The sequence below is a fragment of the Mustelus asterias genome, chromosome 24, assembly GCF_964213995.1.
Source record: "Mustelus asterias chromosome 24, sMusAst1.hap1.1, whole genome shotgun sequence".
In the NCBI taxonomy this organism is placed as follows: domain Eukaryota; kingdom Metazoa; phylum Chordata; class Chondrichthyes; order Carcharhiniformes; family Triakidae; genus Mustelus; species Mustelus asterias.
In genome coordinates, this window is record NC_135824.1 from 40,834,232 (window position 1) to 40,859,399 (window position 25,168).

At 46.6% G+C, this 25,168-nt stretch overlaps 1 protein-coding gene across 1 annotated transcript in view; it reads left to right on the plus strand.

Annotated features, from left to right (window-relative positions):
- Positions 1 to 25,168, plus strand: part of ankdd1a (ankyrin repeat and death domain containing 1A) — a 250,896-nt gene that overhangs the window by 180,889 nt on the left and 44,839 nt on the right. Inside the window, exon 14 of the mRNA XM_078241600.1 lies at positions 19,561 to 19,692. Within this exon, the coding sequence (XP_078097726.1) occupies positions 19,561 to 19,692 (132 nt within the window). The remainder of the gene's footprint in view (positions 1 to 19,560; positions 19,693 to 25,168) is intronic.

Below are 25,168 nucleotides of genomic sequence, written 5' to 3' on the forward strand. Positions count from 1 at the left end.
GTTTAAAAATTGGCAAGTCATGTTGACGCTTTATAGAACCTTAGTTAGGCCACGCTTGGGAATATAGTGTTCAATTCTGGTCACCACACTACCAGAAGGATGTGGAGGCTTTGGAGAGGGTACAGAAAAGATTTACCAGGATGTTGCCTGGTATGGAGGGCATTAGCTATGAGAAGAGGTTGGAGAAACTTGGTTTGTTCTCACTGCAGCGACGGAGGTTGAGGGGAGACCTGATAGAAGTCTACAAGATTATGAGAGGCATGGACAGAGTGGATAGTCAGAAGCTTTTCCCCTGGGTGCAAGAGTCAATTACTAGGGGGCATAGGTTTAAGGTGCGAGGGGCAAGTTTTAAAAGAGATGTCCGAGGCAGATTTTTTACCCAGAGAGTGGTGGGTGCCTGGAACCCGTTGCCGGGGAAGGTAGTGGAAGCGGATACAGTAGTCACTTTTAAGGGGCGTCTTGACAAGTACATGAATGCGATGGGAATAGAGGGATATGGTCCCCGGAAGCGTAGGGGGTTTTAGTTAAGTCAGGCAGCATGGTCACTGCACCACCTTCATCAGTCCTTCTCATCACTTCCTCAAAGAATTCAATCAAATTTGTGAGACAGGATCCTCCTTTAACAAATCCATGCTAACCATCCCCGACTAGTCCATGCCTTTCTACGTGACAGTTAATCCTATCTCTTAGGATTGATTCTACTAATCTGCCCACCACTGATGTAAGACTAACTGGCCTATAATTGTTTGGCATTTCCTACAATTCCTTTTTGAACAATGCAACTATATTTGCATTTCTCCAGTCCTCCGGTACCTCCCCTGTATCTAGTGAGGATTGGAAAACCATCCTCAGAGCATCTGCTATCTCTCTTCCCTGACCACCTTCAGCAGCCTCAGAAACAATCCAGCCGGCCCTGGCAACTTATCAACTTTCAAGGATTCCAACCCTATAAGTACTTCCTCTCTATGACTATCCCATTTAAATCTCACACTGTTCCTCCTGGACTATGATATCTGCATAATCCGTTTCCTTTGTAAACACAAGACAAAATATTCATTTTAAACCCTTCCCACAGCCTCTACATCCACACACAAGTTCCCTTCTTCATCTCTGATAGGTCCTACTTGTTCCTTAACTAACCTTTTACCATTAATATATTGGTAAAACATCTTTACATTTTCTTTAACTTGCTAATCTTTTTCATGCCCTATCTTTGATTGATTTCCTTTTATACTTTGTCCCTGCACTTCCTATATTCATCTAGGCTGTCTGCAATGAGTAGCTCTTTGTGCCTGTCGTACACTTTCTTTTTCTGTTTGATCTTCCCCTTATTCCTCTATACAGCCAGGAGAGTCTAGATTTGGCAGTACCACTCTTATTTTTGTCTACTTTATACATTTAGGATCTCGCTTTTTAGTGCTTCCCACTGGTTTTCCACTGTTGTATCCTTTAGCAGTGCTGTCCAGTCCACTTCAGCCAAGTCCCTTCTTATTCCTGCAAAATTTGCCTTCCCCTAGTTCAAAACGTTTGCTCCTGCTTTATGTACATCCTTTTCTATGGTAATGCTACATCTAACTGAATTGGGATCACTATCCTCGATATGACCACCAACTGTCACTTCACCCATTTGCACTTCGTTCTCCAAGACTAGGTCTAGAATTGCATCTCCTTGTTGGATTTGTCACTAATTAGTTGAAAAGGTTTTCCTGGACACAATGCATTAATTTTTCTCCCTCAGTGTCTCTTAAATTCTTTGAATCTCAATTGATATTGGGATAGTTGAAATCTCCTCCCATTATTGTCCTCTTGTTCTTACAGGCAGAAATTTGCCTCCATATTTGTTCTTTTCTCTATTTGGGGGTCTGTAGTGTACTCCCAGTTGTGCGACCATCCTTTTTATTTCTAAGCTCAACCCATAAAACCTTGTTTGTTGACCCATTTAGTATATCATCTATCCTCACAACTGGAATTGACTCACCATTAGTGCTACTCCCCTTCCTTTTTATCTGCCACTCTATTGTGTCTGAAGACTTTATAATATTGAACTGCCAATTTTTCCCTTCCTTTAGTCCTGTTTCTGTTATAGCAATGACATCCTATTGCCATGTGACTACCTGTGCCCTTAACTCATCTACACTGTTTATAATATTCCTTGCATTGAAGCATAAACAGTTCAACCCCCCGTCAATTTCACTTTTTAAAGTCTTCCAAGTCCATCACTGCATCTTTTACATTGCTAGCTAATGTTCTACCTCGATTTCCTGATCTGAATCTGACCTATCTGATTCTACTCCTGGGATCCCATTCCCTGTCACACGAGTTTAAGTACTCCCCAATAGAATTAGCAGAAACCCTTCAAGGATATTAGTCCCAGCTCTGCCTGGGTGCAGCTTGTCTGGTTTGTACAAGTTTCACCATCCCCAGAACTGGTCCCACTGCCTCAAGAATCTGAATACCTCGTGGCTAAACCATCTCTCCAGCTATATGTTCATTTGGTTTATCCTCTTGTTCCTGCTCTCTCTTGCGCGTGGGACTGGGAGTAATCCTGAGATTGCCACATTTGAAGTCCTGCGTTTTAATTTATCTCCTAACTTCCTATACTCAGCTTGCAGGTCCTCATCCCTTTTGTCGTTGGTACCAATGTGTACCAAGGCCACTGACTGTTCACCTTCCCTCCCCAGAATGCTTTGCCCCCGCTCCAATACATCCTGGACCCTGGCACCAAACATACCATCCTTGATTCATGTTTGCAGCCATAGAAGCATCTGTCTGTGCCCTAACTATCAAATCCCCTCTCACTTTAGCCCTGCTACCCATTCTCCTCCTGCCCCTCTGAACAGCAGAGCCATCCATGGTGGCTACTCTCGTAGAATCTCTGTTTCTCCATGGAATATATCTTTGTTCTGAGTTATAAAAATCTCCTTAAGTGTCCGTCACTGCTCTTCATCTTTTAATTTATTTTCCAAACCTACTGTAGCCAATTTTACACTCTCAAATGCTTTGTAAAATTCCATCTTGTTCATCATTCCCAAAAAGATCCTTTATTGTAATGTCATTAATTAATCTTGTCTCATTACACATTTCCAGCTCTAAATTAAGCTTGTTCCTTGGTTAGTTTCATAACATTTATAGTTCTGAGAATCTGTCCCAGATATACTCAACTTATGCTCCAGATTACCTCTACCAATTTGACTCATCCAAGATCATTTGTCACCATTGTACTGATCGCATCCTTTATCAACAGCGTCTCGATTTCCTTTTATCCTGTCCTTCCAAAGTATGAAATACTGTTTGTGTCCCAGCCATGATCACTTTGCAACCACATCCCTGTAATGACTGCCATATCATAGTCATTTGTGCTATCAATTCATCTATATTGTTAAGAATGTGGCATGCATGCAGCTAAAGAGCCTTTAATTCTGTTTGTTTACGACTTTCCCCTACACTGACCCTGATACACTCTTATGTTTGAACACACTCATTCTTCCTGGTGCACTCACTAACCTACATTATTGCCTTGCTCTTTCTCTTTAAATTTCCAAGTCTCCCCTCGTGTGAATCCTGCTCCCCACCCTGACTATTTAGTTTAAAGCTGTCTCTACAGCCCTCGTTATAAAATTCGCCTGTACAATGCTCCCAACACAATAGAAATCCATGAGTTGAAATCCATTTGTCCAACACCAACCTTTGAGTCATGCATTCAACTCTGATCTTATTTACCTGGCGCCAATTTGTGCTGTGCTGCTCGGGCTGCAGTAGAGTGTGACAGTTGGTGTCTCAGTGAGGGAGTGCTGCTCGGGCTGCAGTAGAGTGTGACAGTTGGTGTCTCAGTGTGGGAGTGGTGCTCGGGCTGCAGTAGAGTGTGACAGTTGGTGTCTCACTGTGGGAGTGCTGCTCGGGCTGGAGTAGAGTGTGACAGTTGGTGTCTCAGTGAGGGAGTGTTGCTCGGGCTGCAGTGGAGAGTGACAGTTGGGGAAGTGTGGGGAAGTTTTTTGTTTTCTTTTTTTCTTGCTGGTAATGGCTTCAGGGATGGCAGTTCAGGCAGTATGCTGCATCTCCTGTGGGATGTATGTGGTGAGGAAATCCAGTAGTGTTTCAGGAGATTTTAGTTGTAAGAAGTGCATTAGATTGCAGCTTCTGGAGGAGCGTGTAAAGGAGCTGGAGGGGGAGGTAGAGGAACTCCGCATAATTCGGGAGGCGGAGGTGGAAGTTGATAGGAGTTATAGAGAAATAGTAACTCCTAGAAATGAGGCTTGGGTCAATGCCAGGAGGAGGGGTAAGAAGCAATCGGGAAGACAATCCCCTGGGGCGGTTCCCCTCCATAATAGGTTTTCGGTGCTGGAGGCTACAGTTGAGGAGGAATCAACTGAGCATAGAGAGCAGATCTCTGGGGGTGAGCCGAGTGAGAAAGCTCAGGTGGTTAGGGGCTGTAAAAGACTGGGCCTTGTGATTGGGGACTCCACAATTAAGGGGACAGATAGGAGGGTCGGAACTAAAGGTAGGGACTCAGGGTTGGTGTGTTGCCTACCAGGGGCTGGGGTCCGGGATGTGTCTGACAGGGTATTCAGGACTCTTAGGGGGGAGGGAGATAAACCACAAGTTATTGTACATGTGGGGACACACGACATAGGGAGGATAGGGGAAGGGGATATTAGGCAGGGATTTATGGAGTTGGGGTGGAAACTAAAGGCCAAGACTGACAGAGTGGTTATCTCTGGACTCTTGCCTGTACCACGGGATAGTTTAGAGAGGAATAGGGAGAGGGAAGGTTTGAATTCATGGCTGAGGGGATGGTGCAGGAGGGAGGGGTTCAGGTACTTAAGCAATTGGGGCTCGTACTGGGGAAGGTGTGACCTCTATGAGAAGGATGGTCTACACCTTAATCAGAAGGGGACCAATATCCTGGGGGGTAAATTTGCTAAGGCCATGCAGGGAGGTTTAAACTGATTCGGGGGGGGGGAGGGATCCTGAGTAGTGGGGCTGAAAGTGAGGGATGCATGGATGGGGACTGCAATGCACGGCATTGCAGAGGTGGGGTGGAGCAGGGTTTGAAATGTGTATACTTCAATGCCAGGAGTATTCGCAATAAAGTGGGTGAACTTGCAGCGTGGATCAGTACCTGGGACTTCGATGTTGTGGCTATTTCAGAGACATGGATAGAGCAGGGGCAGGAATGGATGCTGCAGGTCCCGGGGTTCAAATGTTTTAGTCGAAGTAGGGAAGGAGGTAGAAGAGGGGGAGGGGTAGCATTATTGGTCAGAGATTGTATCACAGTGTCAGAGAGGAGGTTTGATGAGGACTTATCTGTTGAGGTAGTATGGGCGGAGATTAGAAATAGGAGAGGAGAGGTCACCCTGTTGGGAGTCTTTTATAGACCTCCTAAAAGTTCTAGAGAGGTTGAGGAAAGGATTGCGGAGTCAATCCTGCTTAGGAGTGAAAGTAATAGGGCAATTGTTATGGGGGATTTTAACTTGACTAATATTGACTGGAATTGTTATAGCTCTAGCTCGTTAGAGGGGTCAGTTTTTGTTCAAAGCGTGCAGGAAGGTTTTTTGACTCAGTATGTAGACAGGCCAACTAGAGGTGAGGCTATATTGGATCTGGTGCTGGGAAATGAGCCAGACCAGGTGCTAGACTTGGAAGTTGGTGTGCATTTTGGTGATAGTGACCACAATTCGGTTACGTTCACCTTAGTGATGGAAAGGGATAGGCATGAACCTCGGGCCAGTGGTTTTAGCTGGGGGAAGGGTAATTATGAGGCTATTAGGAGAGAATTAGGAAACATAGGTTGGACTAGGAGATTACAGGGACTGGGAACGTCCGACATGTGGAGTTTTTTCAAGGAGCAGCTACTGCGAGTCTGTGATAGGTATGTCCCTGTCAGGCAAGGAGGAATTGGTAGGGCTAGGGAACCGTGGTGCACCAAAAAAGTTTCTTTGTTGGTTAAAAAGAAAAAGGAGGCTTATGTTCGGATGAGACGTGAGCACTCGGGTAGTGCACTAGAAAGCTTTAGATTGGCTAAGAGGGAGTTGAAGAGCGAGCTTAGAAGGGCTAAAAGGGGACATGAGAAGACTTTGGCGGATAGGGTTAAAGAGAATCCTAAGGCGTTCTATAGGTATGTCAAGAACAGAAGGTTGGTTAGGGCAAGTTTAGGGCCAGTTATAGATGGCAGAGGGAAGTTATGTGTGGAACCGGAGGAGATTGGTGAAGCATTGAACCAATATTTCTCTTCGGTGTTCACGCAAGGGGACATGAATATAGCTGAGGAGGACACTGGGTTGCAAGGGAGTAGAATAGACAGTATTACAGTTGATAAGGAGGATGTGCAGGATATTCTGGAGGGTCTGAAAATAGATAAATCCCCTGGTCCGGATGGGATTTATCCAAGGATTCTCTGGGAGGCAAGAGAAGTGATTGCAGAGCCTCTGGCTCTGATCTTCAGGTCGTCGTTGGCCTCTGGTATAGTACCAGAAGATTGGAGGTTAGCGAATGTTGTCCCATTGTTTAAGAAGGGGAACAGAGACTTCCCCGGGAATTATAGACCGGTGAGTCTCACTTCTGTTGTCGGCAAGATGTTGGAAAAAATTATAAGGGATAGGATTTATAGTTATTTGGAGAGTAATGAATTGATAGGTGATAGTCAGCATGGTTTTGTGGCAGGTAGGTCGTGCCTTACTAACCTTATTGAGTTTTTTGAGAAAGTGACCAAGGAGGTGGATGGGGGCAAGGCAGTGGACGTGGTATATATGGATTTTAGTAAGGCGTTTGATAAGGTTCACCATGGTAGGCTTCTGCAGAAAATGCAGATGTATGGGATTGGGGGTGATCTAGGAAATTGGATCAGGAATTGGCTAGCGGATAGGAAACAGAGGGTGGTGGTTGATAGTAAATATTCATCATGGAGTGCGGTTACAAGTGGTGTACCTCAGGGATCTGTTTTGGGGCCACTGCTGTTTGTAATATTTATTAATGATCTGGATGAGGGTATAGTTGGGTGGATTAGCAAATTTGCTGATGACACCAAAGTCGGTGGTGTGGTAGACAGTGAGGAAGGGTGTCGTAGTTTGCAGGAAGACTTAGACAGGTTGCAAAGTTGGGCCGAGAGGTGGCGGATGGAGTTTAATGCGGAGAAGTGTGAGGTAATTCACTTTGGTAGGAATAACAGATGTGTTGAGTATAGGGCTAACGGGAGGACTTTGAATAGTGTGGAGGAGCAGAGGGATCTAGGTGTATGTGTGCATAGATCCCTGAAAGTTGGGAATCAAGTAGATAAGGTTGTTAAGAAGGCATATGGTGTCTTGGCGTTTATTGGTAGGGGGATTGAATTTAGGAGTCGTAGCGTTATGTTGCAACTGTACACAACTCTGGTGCGGCCGCACTTGGAGTACTGTGTGCAGTTCTGGTCCCCACATTACAGGAAGGATGTGGAGGCTTTGGAGAGGGTGCAGAGGAGGTTTACCAGGATGTTGCCTGGTATGGAGGGGAGATCCTATGAGGAGAGGCTGAGGGATTTGGGATTGTTTTCGCTGGAAAGGCGGCGGCTAAGAGGGGATCTTATTGAAACATATAAGATGATTAGAGGTTTAGATAGGGTGGATAGTGATAGCCTTTTTCCTCTGATGGAGAAATCCAGCACGAGGGGGCATGGCTTTAAATTGAGGGGGGGTAGTTATAGAACCGATGTCAGGGGTAGGTTCTTTACCCAGAGGGTGGTGAGGGATTGGAATGCCCTGCCAGCATCAGTAGTAAATGCGCCTAGTTTGGGGGCGTTTAAGAGATCCGTAGATAGGTTCATGGACGAAAAGAAATTGGTTTAGGTTGGAGGGTCACAGTTTTTTTTTTTAACTGGTCGGTGCAACATCGTGGGCCGAAGGGCCTGTTCTGCGCTGTAATGTTCTATGTTCTATGTTCTATTAATTTGCTCATGGCTCAGAGATTATAGCCTTTGTGGTTCTGCTTTTTAATTTATTCCATAATACTCACACTCCCTCAGCAGAACCTCTTTCTAGTCCTACCAATGTAAATGGAACCCACATGGATCAAAACAGCTGCAACCTACCCCTCCCATTTCAAGTTCTTCTCTAGTCCTGAGGAGATGTCCTCAACCCAGGTCAGACTTCAGGACTCAAGTTTTCAACCACACTGAACAGTATCTATTCCCCTAACGATACTGTCCCTACTATGGTTATGTTCCTTTTTAGTCCCCCACATGAATGGACCCCTGCACCACAGTGCTGTGCTCAGTTTGCTCATCCTTCCTTCAGTCCCTGCTCCCATCCACACAGGCTGCAAGAACATTGAACCTGTTAGATACCCAGACCTTCAGTAAGTTTTGTGTATGAGCAACGGGGTGAGACACAGCCAGAGTGAGTGTGGTTATCTGAGAATTTGGAGCACTGTGGGAATTCAGTGTAGCGGAGAAGAGGTGATTTTTGCCTTTTTTGACTTTCTAACTTTTTAATCTTCAGAGAGTGGTCCCGCCCTACTGCAAGAGTAGAGGCTAAAAGGGAGAGAGCTGATTGGTGTGTAGTGGGTAAGATTGGGTAAGTATTTGCTACTTCCATCACAGATAATTTGTAAGGTCTTTTTGTGCTTTATAGTTTGTATTTTGAAGTATTCTGAGGATCAGGGAAGAAAGGCTTGAGGGTAATTTACATTAGTTGTTATCCAGCTTCCAAAAGGTTTCACTTTAAAGGCTTAAGCCATGGCTGGAAAGCTCAAAACCGTGGTATGCGCCTCCCGTTCTATGTGGGACGTGAGGAACTTTTCCTGTGTCGGGCCAGCATGTGTGCAGGAAGTGTCTCCAGCTGCAGCCCCGGGAAGTCCAGGTTTTGGAACTGGAATGGCAGCTGGGGATGGTGTGGAGCTTTCTTGAGATGCAGAGTATGGTGGATAGCACGCATTGAGAGGTCATCACGCCACAGACTCCACAGGTAGGAAGGGAATGGATAACTGCCAGACAGAGCAAGAGGACTAAGCAGGCAGTGCTGGCTCTCCTATGGCCGTTCCCATGTAAAACAGACATACCATTTTGGATACTGTTGGGAGGGGAATGGCCTCTCAGGGAGAGCAGCAATAGCCTCATTTGTTGCACCACAGTTGGCTCTGTTGCATAGGGGAGGAGTAAAGAATGTGGGAATGCAATAGTTAAAGGAGATTCAATTGTAAGGGTTACAGAATTTGGTGGCTGCAAACGAGATTCCAGAATGGTATGTTGTCTCCCTAGTCTCGAGTTAAGGTTGTCTCAGAGCAGTTGCAGGTACATTCTGAAGGGGGAGTGATACAGCTATTGAATCATAGAATCCTTACAGTGCAGAAAGAGGCCATTCGGCCCATTTAGTCTACACCAACCACAATCCCACTCTGACCCTATTCTGATACATTTACCCTGCTAATCCCCCTGACACTAGGGTCAATTTAGCATGGCCAATCAACCTCACCCGCACATCTTTGGACCGTGGGAGGAAACCGGAGCACCCAGAGGAAACCCACGCAGACAAGGGGAGAACGTGCAAACTCCACACAGACAGTGATCTGAGGCCGGAATTGAACCCGGGTCTCTGGTGCTGTGAGGCAGCAGTGCTAATCACTGTGCCACCATGCCACCCCAAATGGTTGTGGTACACATTGGTAAAAACAACATAGGTTTAAAAAAAAAGGATGAGGTCCAAAAGCAGAATATAGGGAGTTATGAAGTATGTTGAAAAGTAGGATCTCAAACATAGTGACCTCAGGATTACGACCAATGCCATGGCAAGTCAGAGCAGAAATAACAGGATATAAAATCATAGAATCCCAACAGTGCAGAAAGAGTCCATTCAGCCCATCAAGACTGCACCAGTTCTCTGAAAGAGCATCTCACCCAGACCCTTCTTTCTGCCCTATGCCTGTAACCCCACACATTTGCCAAGGCTAATCCACCTGACCTAAACATCTTGGGACTGTGGGAGGAAACCAGAGCACCTGGAGGAAACCCACACGGGGAGAATGTGCAAACTCCACACACAGTCACCCAAGGGTGGAACTGAACCTGGGTTCCAGGCGCTGTGAGGCAGCAGTCCACTGTGCCACCAATATATCGGATGAATACGTGGCTGAAGAGACGATGTGAGGGGTAGGGTTTCAAATTCCTGGGGCATTGGGACTGGTTCTGGGGGAGGTGGGACCAGGACAAACTGGATGGGTTACACCTGGCCAGGACTAGGACTGATGTCCTTGGGGGAGTATTTGCTCGAGTGGTTGGGGAGGGTTTAAACTAAAATGGCATGGGATGGGAACCTTTGCAAGGAGTCCGAGGAGAAGGAATCAAGAACAACAACAACAGATATTAAGGGGAATAAAAAAGTGATAGGCAGAAGAATCAAGGGCCAGAATCAAACAGAGCTGCAGTGAAAAATACTGGGAACAGGACAAGTAATAGAACATAGAACATAGAACATTACAGCGCAGAACAGGCCCTTCGGCCCACGATGTTGCACCGACCAGTTAAAAAAAAACTGTGACCCTCCAACCTAAACCAATTTCTTTTCGTCCATGAACCTATCTACGGATCTCTTAAACGCCCCCAAACTAGGCGCATTTACTACTGATGCTGGCAGGGCATTCCAATCCCTCACCACCCTCTGGGTAAAGAACCTACCCCTGACATCGGTTCTATAACTACCCCCCCTCAATTTAAAGCCATGCCCCCTCGTGCTGGATTTCTCCATCAGAGGAAAAAGGCTATCACTATCCACCCTATCTAAACCTCTAATCATCTTATATGTTTCAATAAGATCCCCTCTTAGCCGCCGCCTTTCCAGCGAAAACAATCCCAAATCCCTCAGCCTCTCCTCATAGGATCTCCCCTCCATACCAGGCAACATCCTGGTAAACCTCCTCTGCACCCTCTCCAAAGCCTCCACATCCTTCCTGTAATGTGGGGACCAGAACTGCACACAGTACTCCAAGTGCGGCCGCACCAGAGTTGTGTACAGTTGCAACATAACGCTACGACTCCTAAATTCAATCCCCCTACCAATAAACGCCAAGACACCATATGCCTTCTTAACAACCTTATCTACTTGATTCCCAACTTTCAGGGATCTATGCACACATACACCTAGATCCCTCTGCTCCTCCACACTATTCAAAGTCCTCCCGTTAGCCCTATACTCAACACATCTGTTATTCCTACCAAAGTGAATTACCTCACACTTCTCCGCATTAAACTCCATCCGCCACCTCTCGGCCCAACTTTGCAACCTGTCTAAGTCTTCCTGCAAACTACGACACCCTTCCTCACTGTCTACCACACCACCGACTTTGGTGTCATCAGCAAATTTGCTAATCCACCCAATTATACCCTCATCCAGATCATTAATAAATATTACAAACAGCAGTGGCCCCAAAACAGATCCCTGAGGTACACCACTTGTAACCGCACTCCATGATGAATATTTACTATCAACCACCACCCTCTGTTTCCTATCCGCTAGCCAATTCCTGATCCAATTTCCTAGATCACCCCCAATCCCATACATCTGCATTTTCTGCAGAAGCCTTAAAAGTTAAAAAGTCAAGCCTTAACACGTGGAGCATTCACAATAAAGTGGATGTAAAAGGGTATGACGTAGTCAGGATCACGGAAACATGCCTGCAGGTTGACCAGGGATGGGAATTGATCCAGGGGATATTCAATATTTAGACAGGACAGACAAAAAAAAAAGATGGTGTAATTGTATCGCTGGTTAAAGAAGGAATTAACACAATCGTGATGAAAGATGTTGGCTGGGATGCTCCCAAAAATATTCTAAGTCCCCAATCCACATGAAAACTGGAGTAACGCCTGCTGGATTTTTTAGCGTGATTTTCAGAATTAATCTCCCACACTCTGAGCACCGCAGTGTGCCCTAGCAGGATTCACTCTAAAATCAGTGGGCAGGACCTACTCCTACTGACGAAGGGTCATCCAGACTTGAAACGTTGGCTCTATTCTCTCTTCACGCAAGCAGTAAACTCGTTTTTTCCAACTCCTGCCACATTGTTTGCACACCCGCCCTGCCATTGAACCCTCTGAGGGAAAAGCCCACCCATAACTGTCCTCTGAAATGGCCTAGCAACCATTTGGGCTATAAGGAAAGGACAAAAAATGTTGGCCTTGCTGTCAGACCTGATGAGATTTTCCAGCATTTTCTGTTTTTGTGCTGATGATTTTCCTCCTTCCACAGTAATCCCTGCTTCTTGGGTATGGTAACACTTTTCCGGGTGTGATTTTCCTCCTCCTCAATTTTGCATGATGAGAATTTGCTCCTCCCTGTCACTGACAGTGTGACCAACTCTTCTGAAGGGACACTTCAATTATGAGACTGTCATGAGATGGGGGGGATGACCATAACTCTCCCAGTGGCTGATGGCTGCATGTTCACAAAAAGTAACAGAGGCAAAGGCAACAGGAGACTCGCAAAGCTTAACCTTTTTTATTCATTCATTCATTGTGAGCATGACTGGCAAGGCCAACATTTTTTGTCCTTTCCTTACAGCCCAAATGGTTGCTAGACCATTTCAGAAGACAGTTAAGAATCAACCACATTATGGGTGGGCTTTTCCCTCAGAGGGTTTAATGGTGGGGCGGGTGTGCAAACAATGTGGCAGGAGTTGTAAAACTAGTTTACCGCTTGCATGAAATCTCAGTGAACGTGCACAGTCACCCAGCATCCCTACCCCCATCCAGTTGTGATTCACCTCTTTCTTCCACCATCTTCCCTCAGTAACAGACACAATTGAACAACAAAAGGAGTAGACCAGCACACTGTTCTCACTAGGGTTTTGGAACAGATGAATGTGTGAAGAGTACAGGTTCAGGGTGCATGGGAGACTTCTTGCACATGGCTCGCAAGAGCCCTGGCAAATCCCTTTGTTACCCTGCATATGCGTGATTCTGGGATACATAGACCCAGCCTGGAGTATCCCTCTGAAGATGATGGGGAGGAGAACTATCAATCACAAATAAGCTGCACTGGATCTCATTCAAATGCAACTATGGTCTATTTACAAAAGTGTCATAACGTTAACATATGGACATTGGAAGTGTATTATAGAACATAGAAAAGCTACAGCACAAACAGGCCCTTCGGCCCACAAGTTGCGCCGAACAGTTTCCTTACCTTCTAGGCTCATCTATAACCCTCTATCTTACTAACCTCCATGAACCTATCCAAATGTCTCTTAAAAGACTCAATCGAATCCGCTTCCACTACCATTACCGGCAGCCGATTCCACGCACCCACCACCCTCTGAGTGAAAAACTTACCCCTAACATCTCCTCTATACCTACTCCCCAGCACCCTAAACCTGTGGCCTCTCGTGACAACCATTTCAGCCCTGGGTAAAGGCCTCTGAGAATCCACTCTATCAATACCTCTCAACATCTTATACACCTCTATCAGGTCACCTCTCATCCTTCGCCTCTCCAAGGAGAATAGACCTAACTCTCTCAACCTATCCTCATAAGGCATATCACTTAATCCCGGCAACATCCTCGTAAATCTCCTCTGCACCCGTTCTATGGCTTCCACGTCCTTTCTGTAATGAGGCGACCAGAACTGGGCACAGTACTCCAGGTGGGGTCTGACCAGGGTCCTTTACAGCTGCAGCATTATCTCCCGATTTCTAAACTCAATTCCTCTATTGATGAAGGCCAGTATTCCATACGCCTTCTTAACCACAGCCTCTACCTGCAACGCTGCTTTGAGTGTCCTATGAACCCGGACCCCAAGATCCCTCTGTCCTTTCACACTGCCAAGCGTCTTACCCTTAATATTATATTCTTCCATCCTATTCGACCTGCCAAAATGAACCACCACACACTTATCTGGGTTGAAGTCCATCTGCCACTTCTCCGCCCAGTCTTGCCTCTTATCTATGTCTCGTTGCAACTGCTGACATCCCTCTACACTATCCACAACACCACCAACCTTTGTGTCATCAGCAAACTTGCCAACCCATCCCTCCACTTCCTCATCCAGGTCATTTATAAAAATCACAAAGAGCAAGGGTCCCAGAACAGATCCCTGGGGCACCCCACTGGTGACCGACCTCCATGCAGAATATGACCCATCTACAACCACTCTTTGCCTTCTGTGGGCAAGCCAGTTCTGAATCCACAAAGCAACGTCCCATTGTATCCCATGCCCCTTCACTTTCTCAATAAGCCTTGCATGGGGCACCTTATCAAATGCCTTACTGAAATCCATATAAACCACATCTACCGCTCTTCCCCCGTCTAAGTGTCCAGTTACATCTTCAAAAAACTCAATCAGACTCGTAAGGCATGATCTGCCTTGGACAAAGCCGTGCTGGCTATTTCTGATCATACTATTCCTTTCCAAATGTTCATAAATCCTGCCTCTCAGGATCTTCTCCATCAACTTGCCTACCACTGAGGTTAGACTCACCGGTCTGTTATTTCCTGGGCTATCTCTTCTCCCTTTCTTGAATAACGGAACCACATCCGCCATCCTCCAATCCTCCGGAACCTCTCCCGTCTCCATTGACGATGCAAAGATCATCGCCAGAGGTTCAGCAATCTCTTCCCTCGCCTCCCACAGTAACCTGGGGTACATCCCATCCGGTCCCGGCGATTTATCTAACTTGATGCTTTTCAACAGCTCCAACACATCCTCTTTCCTAATGCCCACATGCTCAATCTTCTCAGTCCACTGCAAGTCTGCACTGCAACTACCAAGATCCTTTTCCACTGTGAATACTGAAGTAAAGTATTCATTGAGTACCTCTGCTATTTTAACCGGTTCAATACAGACTTTCCCACCATCACATTTGATAGGTCCTACTCCTTCACATCTTATCCTCTTGCTGTTCACATACTTGTAGAATGCCTTGGGGTTTTCCTTTATCCTGTCTGCCAAGGCCTTCTCATGTCCCCTCCTGGCTCTTCTAATTTCCCTCTTTAGTTCCTTCCTACTAGTCGTATACTCTTCTAGATTTCTAATATTACCTAGCTCCCTGAACCTTTTGTAGGCTTTTCTTTTCTTCCTGACTAAATCCGTTACAGCTTTCGTGCACCACGGTTTCTGTAACTTACCATACTCCCCTGTCGCAACGGAACATTGCCATGCAGAGCTCCAGACAAATTTTCCTTGAAAATTTGCCACATTTCTTCCGTACATTTCCCTGAGAAAACCTCCTTCCAATTTATGCCTCTAATTTCCTGCCTAATAGCATCATAGTTGCCCTTACCCAGATAAACACTTTCCTAGCTTGATTGATCCTATTTCTCTCCAATGCTAGTGTAAAGGAAATAGAGTTATGATCACTATCCCCAAAATGCTCTCCCACTGATAGATCTGACACCTGCCCAGGTTCATTCCCTGATATCAAATCAAGCATAGCCTCACCTCTTGTAGGCTTATCCACATACTGTGTCAGGAAGCTCTCCTGAACACACCTAACAAACTCCTCTCCATCTAAACCCCTTACCCTATTCCAATCGATATTTGGGAAATTAAAATCTCCCATCACGACCACTCTGTTATTATCACATCTCTCCAGAATCTGCTTCCCAATCTGCTCCTCCACATCTCTGCTACTATTGGGCGGCCTATAGAAAACACCCAGTAAAGTTACCGACCCCTTCCTGTTCCTAACCTCCGCCCACAGAGATTCCGTAGACAATCCTTCCGTGGCATCCATCTTTTCTACAGCTGTGACACTATCCCTGATCAACAGTGCCACTCCCCCACCTCTTTTGCCTCCTTTCCTGTCCCCCCTGAAACATTTGAAAGTACCCAGTCCTGACCCTGAGATGACCAAGTCTCTGTAATGGTCACCACATCACACTTCCAAGCAGCGATCCACGCTCCAAGCTCATCCATTTTTTTCACTATACTCCTTGCGTTAAAATAAACACACCTCAACCCATCGGTCTGAGAGCTCCCCTCCTCCTTCACCTGCCTATCCTCCCTCTCACACTGCCGACCAGCCCCTCTTATTTTTACTCTAACCTCCTCTCTCCCTGTCACCACATTTTGATTCCCACCCCCCAACCATTCTAGTTTAAACACTCCCCAGTAGCCTTAGCAAACCTTCCCGCCAGAATATTGGTCCCCCTGGGATTTAAGTGAAACCCGTCCTTTTTGTACAGGTCGCACCTGCCCCTAAAGAGGTCCCAATGATCCAGGAACCTAAATCCCTGCCCCCTGCTCCAATCCCTCAACCACTCATTCATCCTCCACCTTATTTCATTCCTTCCCTCACTGTCTCGTGGCACAGGTAGCAATCCTGAGATTACTACCTTAGCATTCCTTTTACTTAACTCCCTACCTAACTCCCTATATTCTCTTTCATAACCCCTTCCCCTTTCCTGCCTACGTCGGCAGTACCAGTATGTACCACGACCGCTGGCTCCTCTCCCTCCCATTTAAGGATTTCTTGGACCCTGAAAGAAACATCCCTGATCCCGGCTCCAGGGAGGCAAACCACCATCCGTATTTCTCGACTTCTTCCACAGAAACGCCTCTCTGACCCCCTCACTGTGGAGTCCCCAATCACCACTGCCTTCCTACTCCTTTCCTTTCCTTTTTTTGCGACAGGGCTGGACTCCGCACAGGAGGCACGACCACTGCTGCTTCCCCCAAGTGGGCTGTCCCCCCATCAGTACTCAAACAAGAGTACTTATTCTTAAGGGGCACAACCACTGGGGTACTCTGAACCACCTGACTCATCCCTTTCCTAACTGTGTCCCACTCGCCTGATCCTTGTGGCCCCGGTGTGACCACCTGCCTATAACTCCTATCTATCACCTCCTCGTTTTCCCTGACCAGACGAATGTCCTCGAGCTGCAGCTCCAGTTCCCTAACTCGGTCCCTTAGGAGCCGCAGCTCAATACGCCTAGCGCAGATATGCACCTCTGGGAAGTTAGGCGACTCCACGACCTCCCACATCCGGCTGAATACTTCTCATTGATCTTCACTCAGGAAAAGGAGAACTTAGGTACACAGTTCAGGAAAAGGGACTGTGAGGAACTTGCACTATTTGACGTAGGAACTGATGAGCTATTGGAGGCAGGAAATTGCAGGAGCTCTGACACAAATTTTTAATTCCTCTTTGACAACAGGGTAAGTACCAGAGGACTGGAGGATGGTTAATGTAGTTTCACTTTCCGAGAAGGCTGGTGGAGGTGAACCTGGAAATTACAGACCAGTGAGTCTCACGTCAGTGATAGAGAAACTATTGGAGAAAATTAATCTCCACTTGGAAAGGCATGGGTTAATTAGTCAGCATGGCTTTGTCAGAGGGAGATCATGCCTTACAAATTTGATTGGATATTTTGAAAATGTGATTGAGTGCGTGGAAGAGGGAAGTTCAGTTGATGTACTTTATATGGATTTTTGCAAAGCTTTTGACAAGATCCCAGAATGGAGAGTCATTGAGAAGGTTGAAATGTATGGAATTCAGGGAAACTTGATGAGTTGGAGCAGGCGAGTGGGACACAGTTAGGAAAGGTATGAGTCAGGTGGTTCAGAGTACCCCAGTGGTTACTGATTTAGTAATAGGACACAAGGGGATACAGAGGAGATTCACCCGGATGGAATGGAGCATTTGAGCTATAAGGAGAGACTAGATAGGCTTGGATTTTTCTCTTTAGAGCAGAGAAGGCTGAGGGGGGACATGATTGAAGTGTATAAGATTATGAGGGATATGGACAGGGTGAATAGGAAGCAACTGTTCCCCTTGGTTGAGAGGTCAATCATGAGGAGCATAGTTTTAGGTAAGGGGCGGGAGATTCGGAGGGGATTTGAGAAAATCTTTTTTCACTCAGAGGGTGGTGGGAATCTGGAATGCACTGTCTGGGAAGGTAGTGGAGGCCGGAAACTTAACAACCTTTAAAATGTATTTGGATGAGCACTTGAAACATCATAGCATTCAGTTATATGGGACAAATGTTGGAAAATGGGATTAGTGCAACTTTAGTGGCAGTTATTGCTGGTGCAGGCTTGATGGGCCGAAGGGCCTTTACTGCGCTGTACGACTCTATGACTATGACTCTATTGAGGTGGAGATGCCGGCGTTGGACTGGGGTAAGCACAGTAAGAAGTCTCACAACACCAGGTTAAAGTCCAACAGGTTTATTTGGAATCACAAGCTTTCAGAGCGCTGCTCCTTCATCAGATGAAAGGTCAGTCACAAGGGGACATAGGTTCAAGGTGAGGGCAGAAGGTTTAGGGGGATGTGAGGAAAATCTTTTTTACCCAGAGGGTGGTGAAGGTCTGGAATGCTTTCCTTGAAGAGCGATAGAGGCAAGTTGCCTCACAATCCTTTAAAACGTACCTGAATGAACACTTGACACACCACAACATTCAAGGCTATGTGCCAATTGGTAGTAAATGGTATTAGGTGGGAGGTCAGGTGTTTCTCGCATGTTGTTGCAGACTCGACAGGCCGAATGGCCTCTTCTACATTGTATGATTCTACAATTCTAACTCTAACTTTAAGCCTCTGACTGAAAACAAATACTACCCGCTTGGCCAAGCTTACTCTCCGGTTCGAATCTTCCTCGTGGTTTCTTTGTCTTTCTCTGAAGATGTCTTCAGGACACACGTTGCGAAGGTGATTCTCAAGTTTCCACTGAGGACAAAGACTCAAGGCACATCCTTTATCCGAAAACTTCCCAGAAAGTTCTCTGGCACTCAACCAATGATACCACCGGAAACTGATTGCAATGTTCGATTATAGCCAATGGAGTTACTCATAAAGAACTCCCAAATGTTAATACCAAACTTCATGTTAATCATGTAGCCTCAGCATACATGGAATAGGATGGGAAAAATAGGCGCCAGGAAGTCTGGCACTAGTCCAAACAACCATCCTTATTTGATCAACACAGGAGGTCACATCTCACTGGGCAAGTCATGACTTGCTGCAGCCTTCTCTGACCTGCATGTGTGTTTAACACTGACCAAAATTCCCAACATGCTTGATTCTCATTATCACTGTTGCTTTTGGCCATCCAGCCACATCATTCTCTCTTTGAGCAGTTCCTTTCTCTCTTTCCCTAAATTAGTTCCGAAGTCACTGCATCTGTGAGGCATCAGCGATTTGTCAAATATTCCATAATCCATAGAATCCCTAGAATGCAGAAGGAGGCCATTCAGCCCATCAAGTCTGTACCGACTCTCCAAAGAACATCGTACCCAGGCCCACCCCTGTCCTATTCCCGTAACCCTGCACATTTAGCACGGCTAATCCACCTAACCCTCACGTTTTGGACACTATGGGGCAATTTAGCATGGCCAATCCACCTAACCTACACCACTTTAGACTGTGGGAGGAAACCGGAGCACCCAGAAGAAACATAAGCTGACCCGGGGAGAACATGTAAAATCTACACAGTCACCCAAGGCCGGATTGGAACCCGGGTCCCTGGCAATGTGAGGCAGCAGTGTTAACCTCTGTGCCACTATGCCATGTAGTGGTTTGAAATAATTCAGCAGTTTTAATCATTATGTGACCACGTTGACTGTGCGCAATATTTAAAGATGCTTGCATTTCTCTTATCAACAGGTTCTAAAAGTTACAAGGAGCATGGACACAGAATGCTACTGAATTGGCTGTCCGGTGTGATCACATCAGGAGAAAATCCAATTAAAGGGCTGTATGAAGGCCTAGTGGAAATAGACAGGAGAGACCTGGCTGGTAATTCAGAGCAATTGATCCCTTATCAAAAGAATAGGTTTGGAGTGGCATTGTGTTCGGAGACTGAAATGAATATAATCATTTGTCAGACTGTTTACTGACTTTATCAGTGTTACATTACGATTGAAAATTGGCAATCACAGCTACACTGATCAGCAGCAGGTCAGATGAAAAGTGTTGAGTATAGGATATATAAGAATTCAAAAAGCACTTCATGCAGGATGTGTGAGCAGAATTTTCCCATCCAATCTGCAGTGGCTTCTGTGTCAGGCATGACTGGAAAACTTTGAGTAAGGCCAAATATCGGAAACCCGGCCACCAGGAAAACAGTTTGGAATTTTCTGCTCATTATTTTCAATGCAGGCAGATGGCAGACTGGGTATCCTGCTGAGCCAGGGCAGCAATCTCATTTGCATTTATTACCCACTCATGAATGCTGATTAAAAATGCTGGAATCACATAGACCAATTATGTGCAGTATCACCGGGAAATGAGACTAGTTTGCCACATGTTTGGATATATGTAGTATGCTGCTGACGGCCCTCACTTTGCTCATGATTTTGATGTGAGTGCAACTTTTGGAGCCTCTACAGGTTAGAACATAGAAAAAATACAGCACAAACAGGCCCTTCGGCCCACAAGTTGCGCCGGTCATGTTCCTACCTACCTAGGCTTATATATAGGCTTACCTATAACCCTCAATCCTATGAAGTTCATGTACTCATCCAGAAGTCTCTTAAAAGACCCTATCGAGTTTGCCTCCACCACCATTGACGTAAGCCGATTCCACTCACCCACCACCCTCTGAGTGAAAAACTTACCCCTGACATCTCCTCTGTACCTACTCCCCAGCACCTTAAACCTGTGTCCTCTTGTAGCAGCCATTTCAGCCCTGGGAAAAAGCCTCCGAGAATCCACTCCATCTATACCTCTCAACATCTTGTACACAGGTTCTCAACAATACCAGTGAGGCACTACACTGGTGGGGGTGTGGGCTTACTCCCCTCACTGATTCTCTCCACTGTTCAGGAGGGTGTTCACTATGGGTTCAGACTGGGCTGAAGCCCAGACAGAGAGCAGTATTACGACTGGGGTAGGGAATGAGGGAGTCTGGAGAATGCGAGCTGAATGTCTGGAACACACTGCCAGGGGAGGTGGTGGGAGCACGTACAATAGCAGCATTTGTGGGGCAACTAGCTGAATACATGAATAGGATGGGAATGGAAAGATACAGACTCCATAAGTGCAGACGGTTTTAGTTTAGGCAGGCTTGGAGAGCCGAAGGGCCTGTTCCTGTGCTGTACCTTTCTTTGTTCTTTGAGTAAAGATGACCCAGAATAAAATAGGTAAAGTTAGGGATGGGGGAAGGGGAAAGAGTAAGGTGACACAGAGTAGAATGGGCTCAGGTGAGGTTGGAAAGAGAAACGATGTCAGGCAGAGAGACTGGGAGAGGGGAGGGGGTGAAATAATGGCAGGCAGAGACCAAGGGTGGGACGCTGGAATATGCAGACCAGTAGGGAGTGAATGAGAACAGAACTCATTGGCATGGCACGGTAGCACAGTGGTTAGCACTGCTGCTTCACAGCTCCAGGGACCTGGGTTCGAATCCCGGCTTGGGTCACTGTCTGTGTGGAGTTTGCACATTCTCCCTGTGTCTGCGTGGGTTTCCTCCGGATGCTCCGGTTTCCTCCCACAATCCAAAGATGTGCGGGCTAGGTTGATTGGCCATGCTAAATTGCCCCTTAGTGTCCCGGGATGCGTAGGTTAGTGGGTAAATATGTAGGGATATGTGGATAGGGCCTGGGTGGGATTGTGGTTGGTGCAGACTCGATGGGCCGAATGGCCTCTTTGTGCACTGTAGGATTCTATGAAGAAGTGTACAGTTTGGAGGGGATGCAGGAATACGAGGCAGGGTTGTGTTAGTTTGACATCAGAGGGAAAGGCTTGCACAAAGAATGGAAGTGGGGTAAAGGAAAGATGGCACATGATTGAGAGGTTGCACAGAGACTCGAGTAAGGGGTTGGAGAAAGAGATGCACTGTATTGATGCAGGCAGGGAGGAATAGGCAATCAAAGAGAAAGACCATCATAGTTCCTGCTCTGGGACAACTAGTCCGGGTGTTAGAATGAAGACAGTCCTGGGACTAGTGCACTTCATAGTCAGTGGATGTTTTTGCAATTATGTACTTCATTCGTAAAATATCTGAAAGAGCATTATAAATATTTCAAAGTCATATGGTGCAATCTTACCAAAAAATCCTAAATGCCAATTGAGCGAGGATATGGGAGAGTTTCAGACCATTTTGGGCGAGTTTGAAAATGCAATCTTATGACATTCTTGTCACTTTTTTGGACAGAAGTGCAATTCTCACCAGTAAAGGAGGGGTGGGTACAGAGCCATAGCTTGTCAGTGAAGCCGGCTGCAGATTGCTTGGGGCATCATTGCGCAGACGCCCCGATCGCCCAATGAACTGGGCGACCTCCTGCCACTTGCCACCCCCCCATGGATATAACACCACTCCCCATCACCAACGGCAGTGTACGCCCCGCCCCATGGCAACACGAGTCACCGGTATTGGAGCATCAGGATCCTCTCAATAGGTCACTCATCACGACCCCCTCTGCAACCCAACCTGTACGCCACCCCTGTGCCAGTCTCCCCCCCCCGATCAATTCTTGTACTGGTCTCCCCACCCTCACCCTGCCGATTGCTCCCTGTGCCAGTCTCCCCACCCCCGCCGATCACACCCCCATAATACCCCTTCCACTGCTCACACCGCTCCTTGCACACCCTGCCGCCACACAGTATTTGTTCCTTGAAAAGGTTCCACTTTTCATTAGTGCCTTTCCCTGACAGTTTCTGTTCCCATCTTATGCCCCCTAATTCATGCCTAATCGCATCATAATTACCTCTCCCCCAATTATAAACCTTGCCCTGCCGTACGGCCCTATCCCTCTCCATTGCAATAACAAAAGACACAGAATTGTGGTCACTATCTCCAAAGTGCTCTCCCACAACCAAATCTAACACTTGGCCCGATCCATTTCCCAGTACCAAATCCAATGTGGCCCCACCTCTTGTCGGCCTATCCACATATTGTGTCAGGAAACCCTCCTGCACACACTGCACAAAAACTGCCCCATCCGAACTATTTGACCTACAAAGGTTCCAATCAATATTTGGAAAGTTAAAGTCCCCCATGACAACTACCCTGTGACCCCCACACCTATCCATAATCTGCTTAGCAATTTCTTCCTCCACATCTCTATTACTATTTAGGGGCCTATAGTAAACTCCTAACAACGTGACCGCTCCTTTCCTATTTCTAACTTCAGCCCATATTACCTCAATGTGCAGATCCCCCTCGAAGTGCCTTTCCGCAGCCGTTAAACTATCCTTGATTAACAATGTTACTCCTCCACCTCTTTTACCAGCTTCCCTACACTTACTGAAACATCTATACCCCTCAACGTCCAACAACCATTCCTGTCCTTGTTCTACCCATGTCTCCGTAATGGCCACAACATTGTAGTCCCAAGTACCATTCCACGCCCCAAGTTCATCTACCTTGTTCCGGATGCTCCTTGCATTGAAGTAGACACACTTCAACCCACCTTCCTGTCGACTGGTACCCACTCTTGACCTTGATACCTTCCCCAATACCTCACTACCCTCAACACTGACTTCCGGACTACAACTCCTTTTCCCACCCCCCCGACAAATTAATTTAAACCCCCCTGAAGAGCCATAGCTAAGTTCCCTCCCAGGATATTGGTGCCCCTCTGGTTCAGGTGCACCCTGTCCTGTTTGTACAGGTCCCACCTTCCCCAGAATGTGTTCCAATTATCCACGTAGCTGAAGCCCTCCCTCCTACACCATCCCTGCAACCACATGTTTAACTGCACTCTCTCCCTGTTCCTCAACTCGCTATCACGTGGCACCGGTAACGTACCAGAGATGACCACATGTTTTGTCTTGGCTCTCAGCTTCCAGCCCAGCTCCCTAAATTCCTGTTTTAAATCCCCGTCCCTTCTCTTACCTATGTCGTTGGTACCAATGTGTACCACGACTTGTGACTGTTCCCCCTCCCCCTTTAGAATCCGGAAAACACGGTCTGAGATGTCACAGACCCTGGCACCCGGGAAGCAACATACCATCCGTGAGTCTCTTTTGCTGCCACAGAACCTCATATCTATCCCTCTAACTAACGAGTCCCCAATAACTATTGCCCTCCCGCTCTCCCCCTTACCCGCCTGAGCCGCAAGGACGGACTCAGTGCTGGAGATCCACTCACTGCGGCTTACCACTGGTATGTCGTCCCCCTCAACTGTATCCAAAGCGGAATACTTGTTGCTAAGGGGAACGACCACAGGGGATCCCTGTACTGACTGCTTCCTCCCAGCCCCTCTCACTGTCACCCATCTATTTGCCTTTCCTGGAGTAACTATATCCATGAAGCTTCTGTCTATGGGCACCTCTGCCTCCCTGATGATCCTAAGTTCATCCAACTCCAGCTCCAGTTCCCTAACACGGTTTTGGAGGAGCTGCAGATGGGTGCACTTCCCACAGGTGTAATCAGCAGGGACACTGACGGCGTCCCTCACCTCAATGTTCCTCCTGCAAGAGGAACATTGCACTGCCTTCACACCCATCCCCTCTAGATACCTTGCCAATATCACTAGCAGATAGAGTTGCTCCAATGGAACAATGAGCTATTTTCCCCCCCTTTTCCTCAGAATCCACATGGACTGAATTTAAGATTTGCAATTGAAGAGACAACAAAATGAATTTAAACTTACCCCGCCTCACCCTTTCTGCCTAAGCCCTTAGAGCCAAAGCCCTTACAGCTCTCACTCTGCTCCCTGCTTACTCCCTGCTTACTGCTCCCTACTCCCTGCTTATCCAGCTCTTGTCCCATATCCTTGAATATTTTGATGTTTCAAGTGCTCACCCAAATATTTTTTAAAGGTTTCTGGCCTCCACTACCTTCCCAGGCAGTGCATTCGAGATTCCCATCGCCCTCTGAGTAAAAAAAAAGTTTTCTCAAATCCCCTCTGAATCTCCTGTCCCTCACCCTAAACTATGTACCGTTGTGATTGACCCCTTAAACAAGGGGAACAGCTACTCCTTATTCTCCTTCATAATCTAATACACCTTTGTCATTTCCCCCCCTCAGCCTTCTCTGCTCCAGGGAAAACAATCCAAACCTATCCAGTCTCTCCTTATTGCTCAAATGCTTCATCCAAGCAACATCCTGGAGAATCTCGTCTGTATCCCCTCTAATGGAATAATATCCTTCCTATGGTGAGGTGACCAGAACTGCACCCCAGCTGTGTCCTAACCAACATTCTGTACATTACCTCCTTGCTCTTGTACTCTATGCCACGACTGGCAAGTGTCCCATATGACTTCTTAACTATCCTATTAACCTGCTCTGCCGACTTCAGGGATCTGTGAATAAATACCACAAGATGCA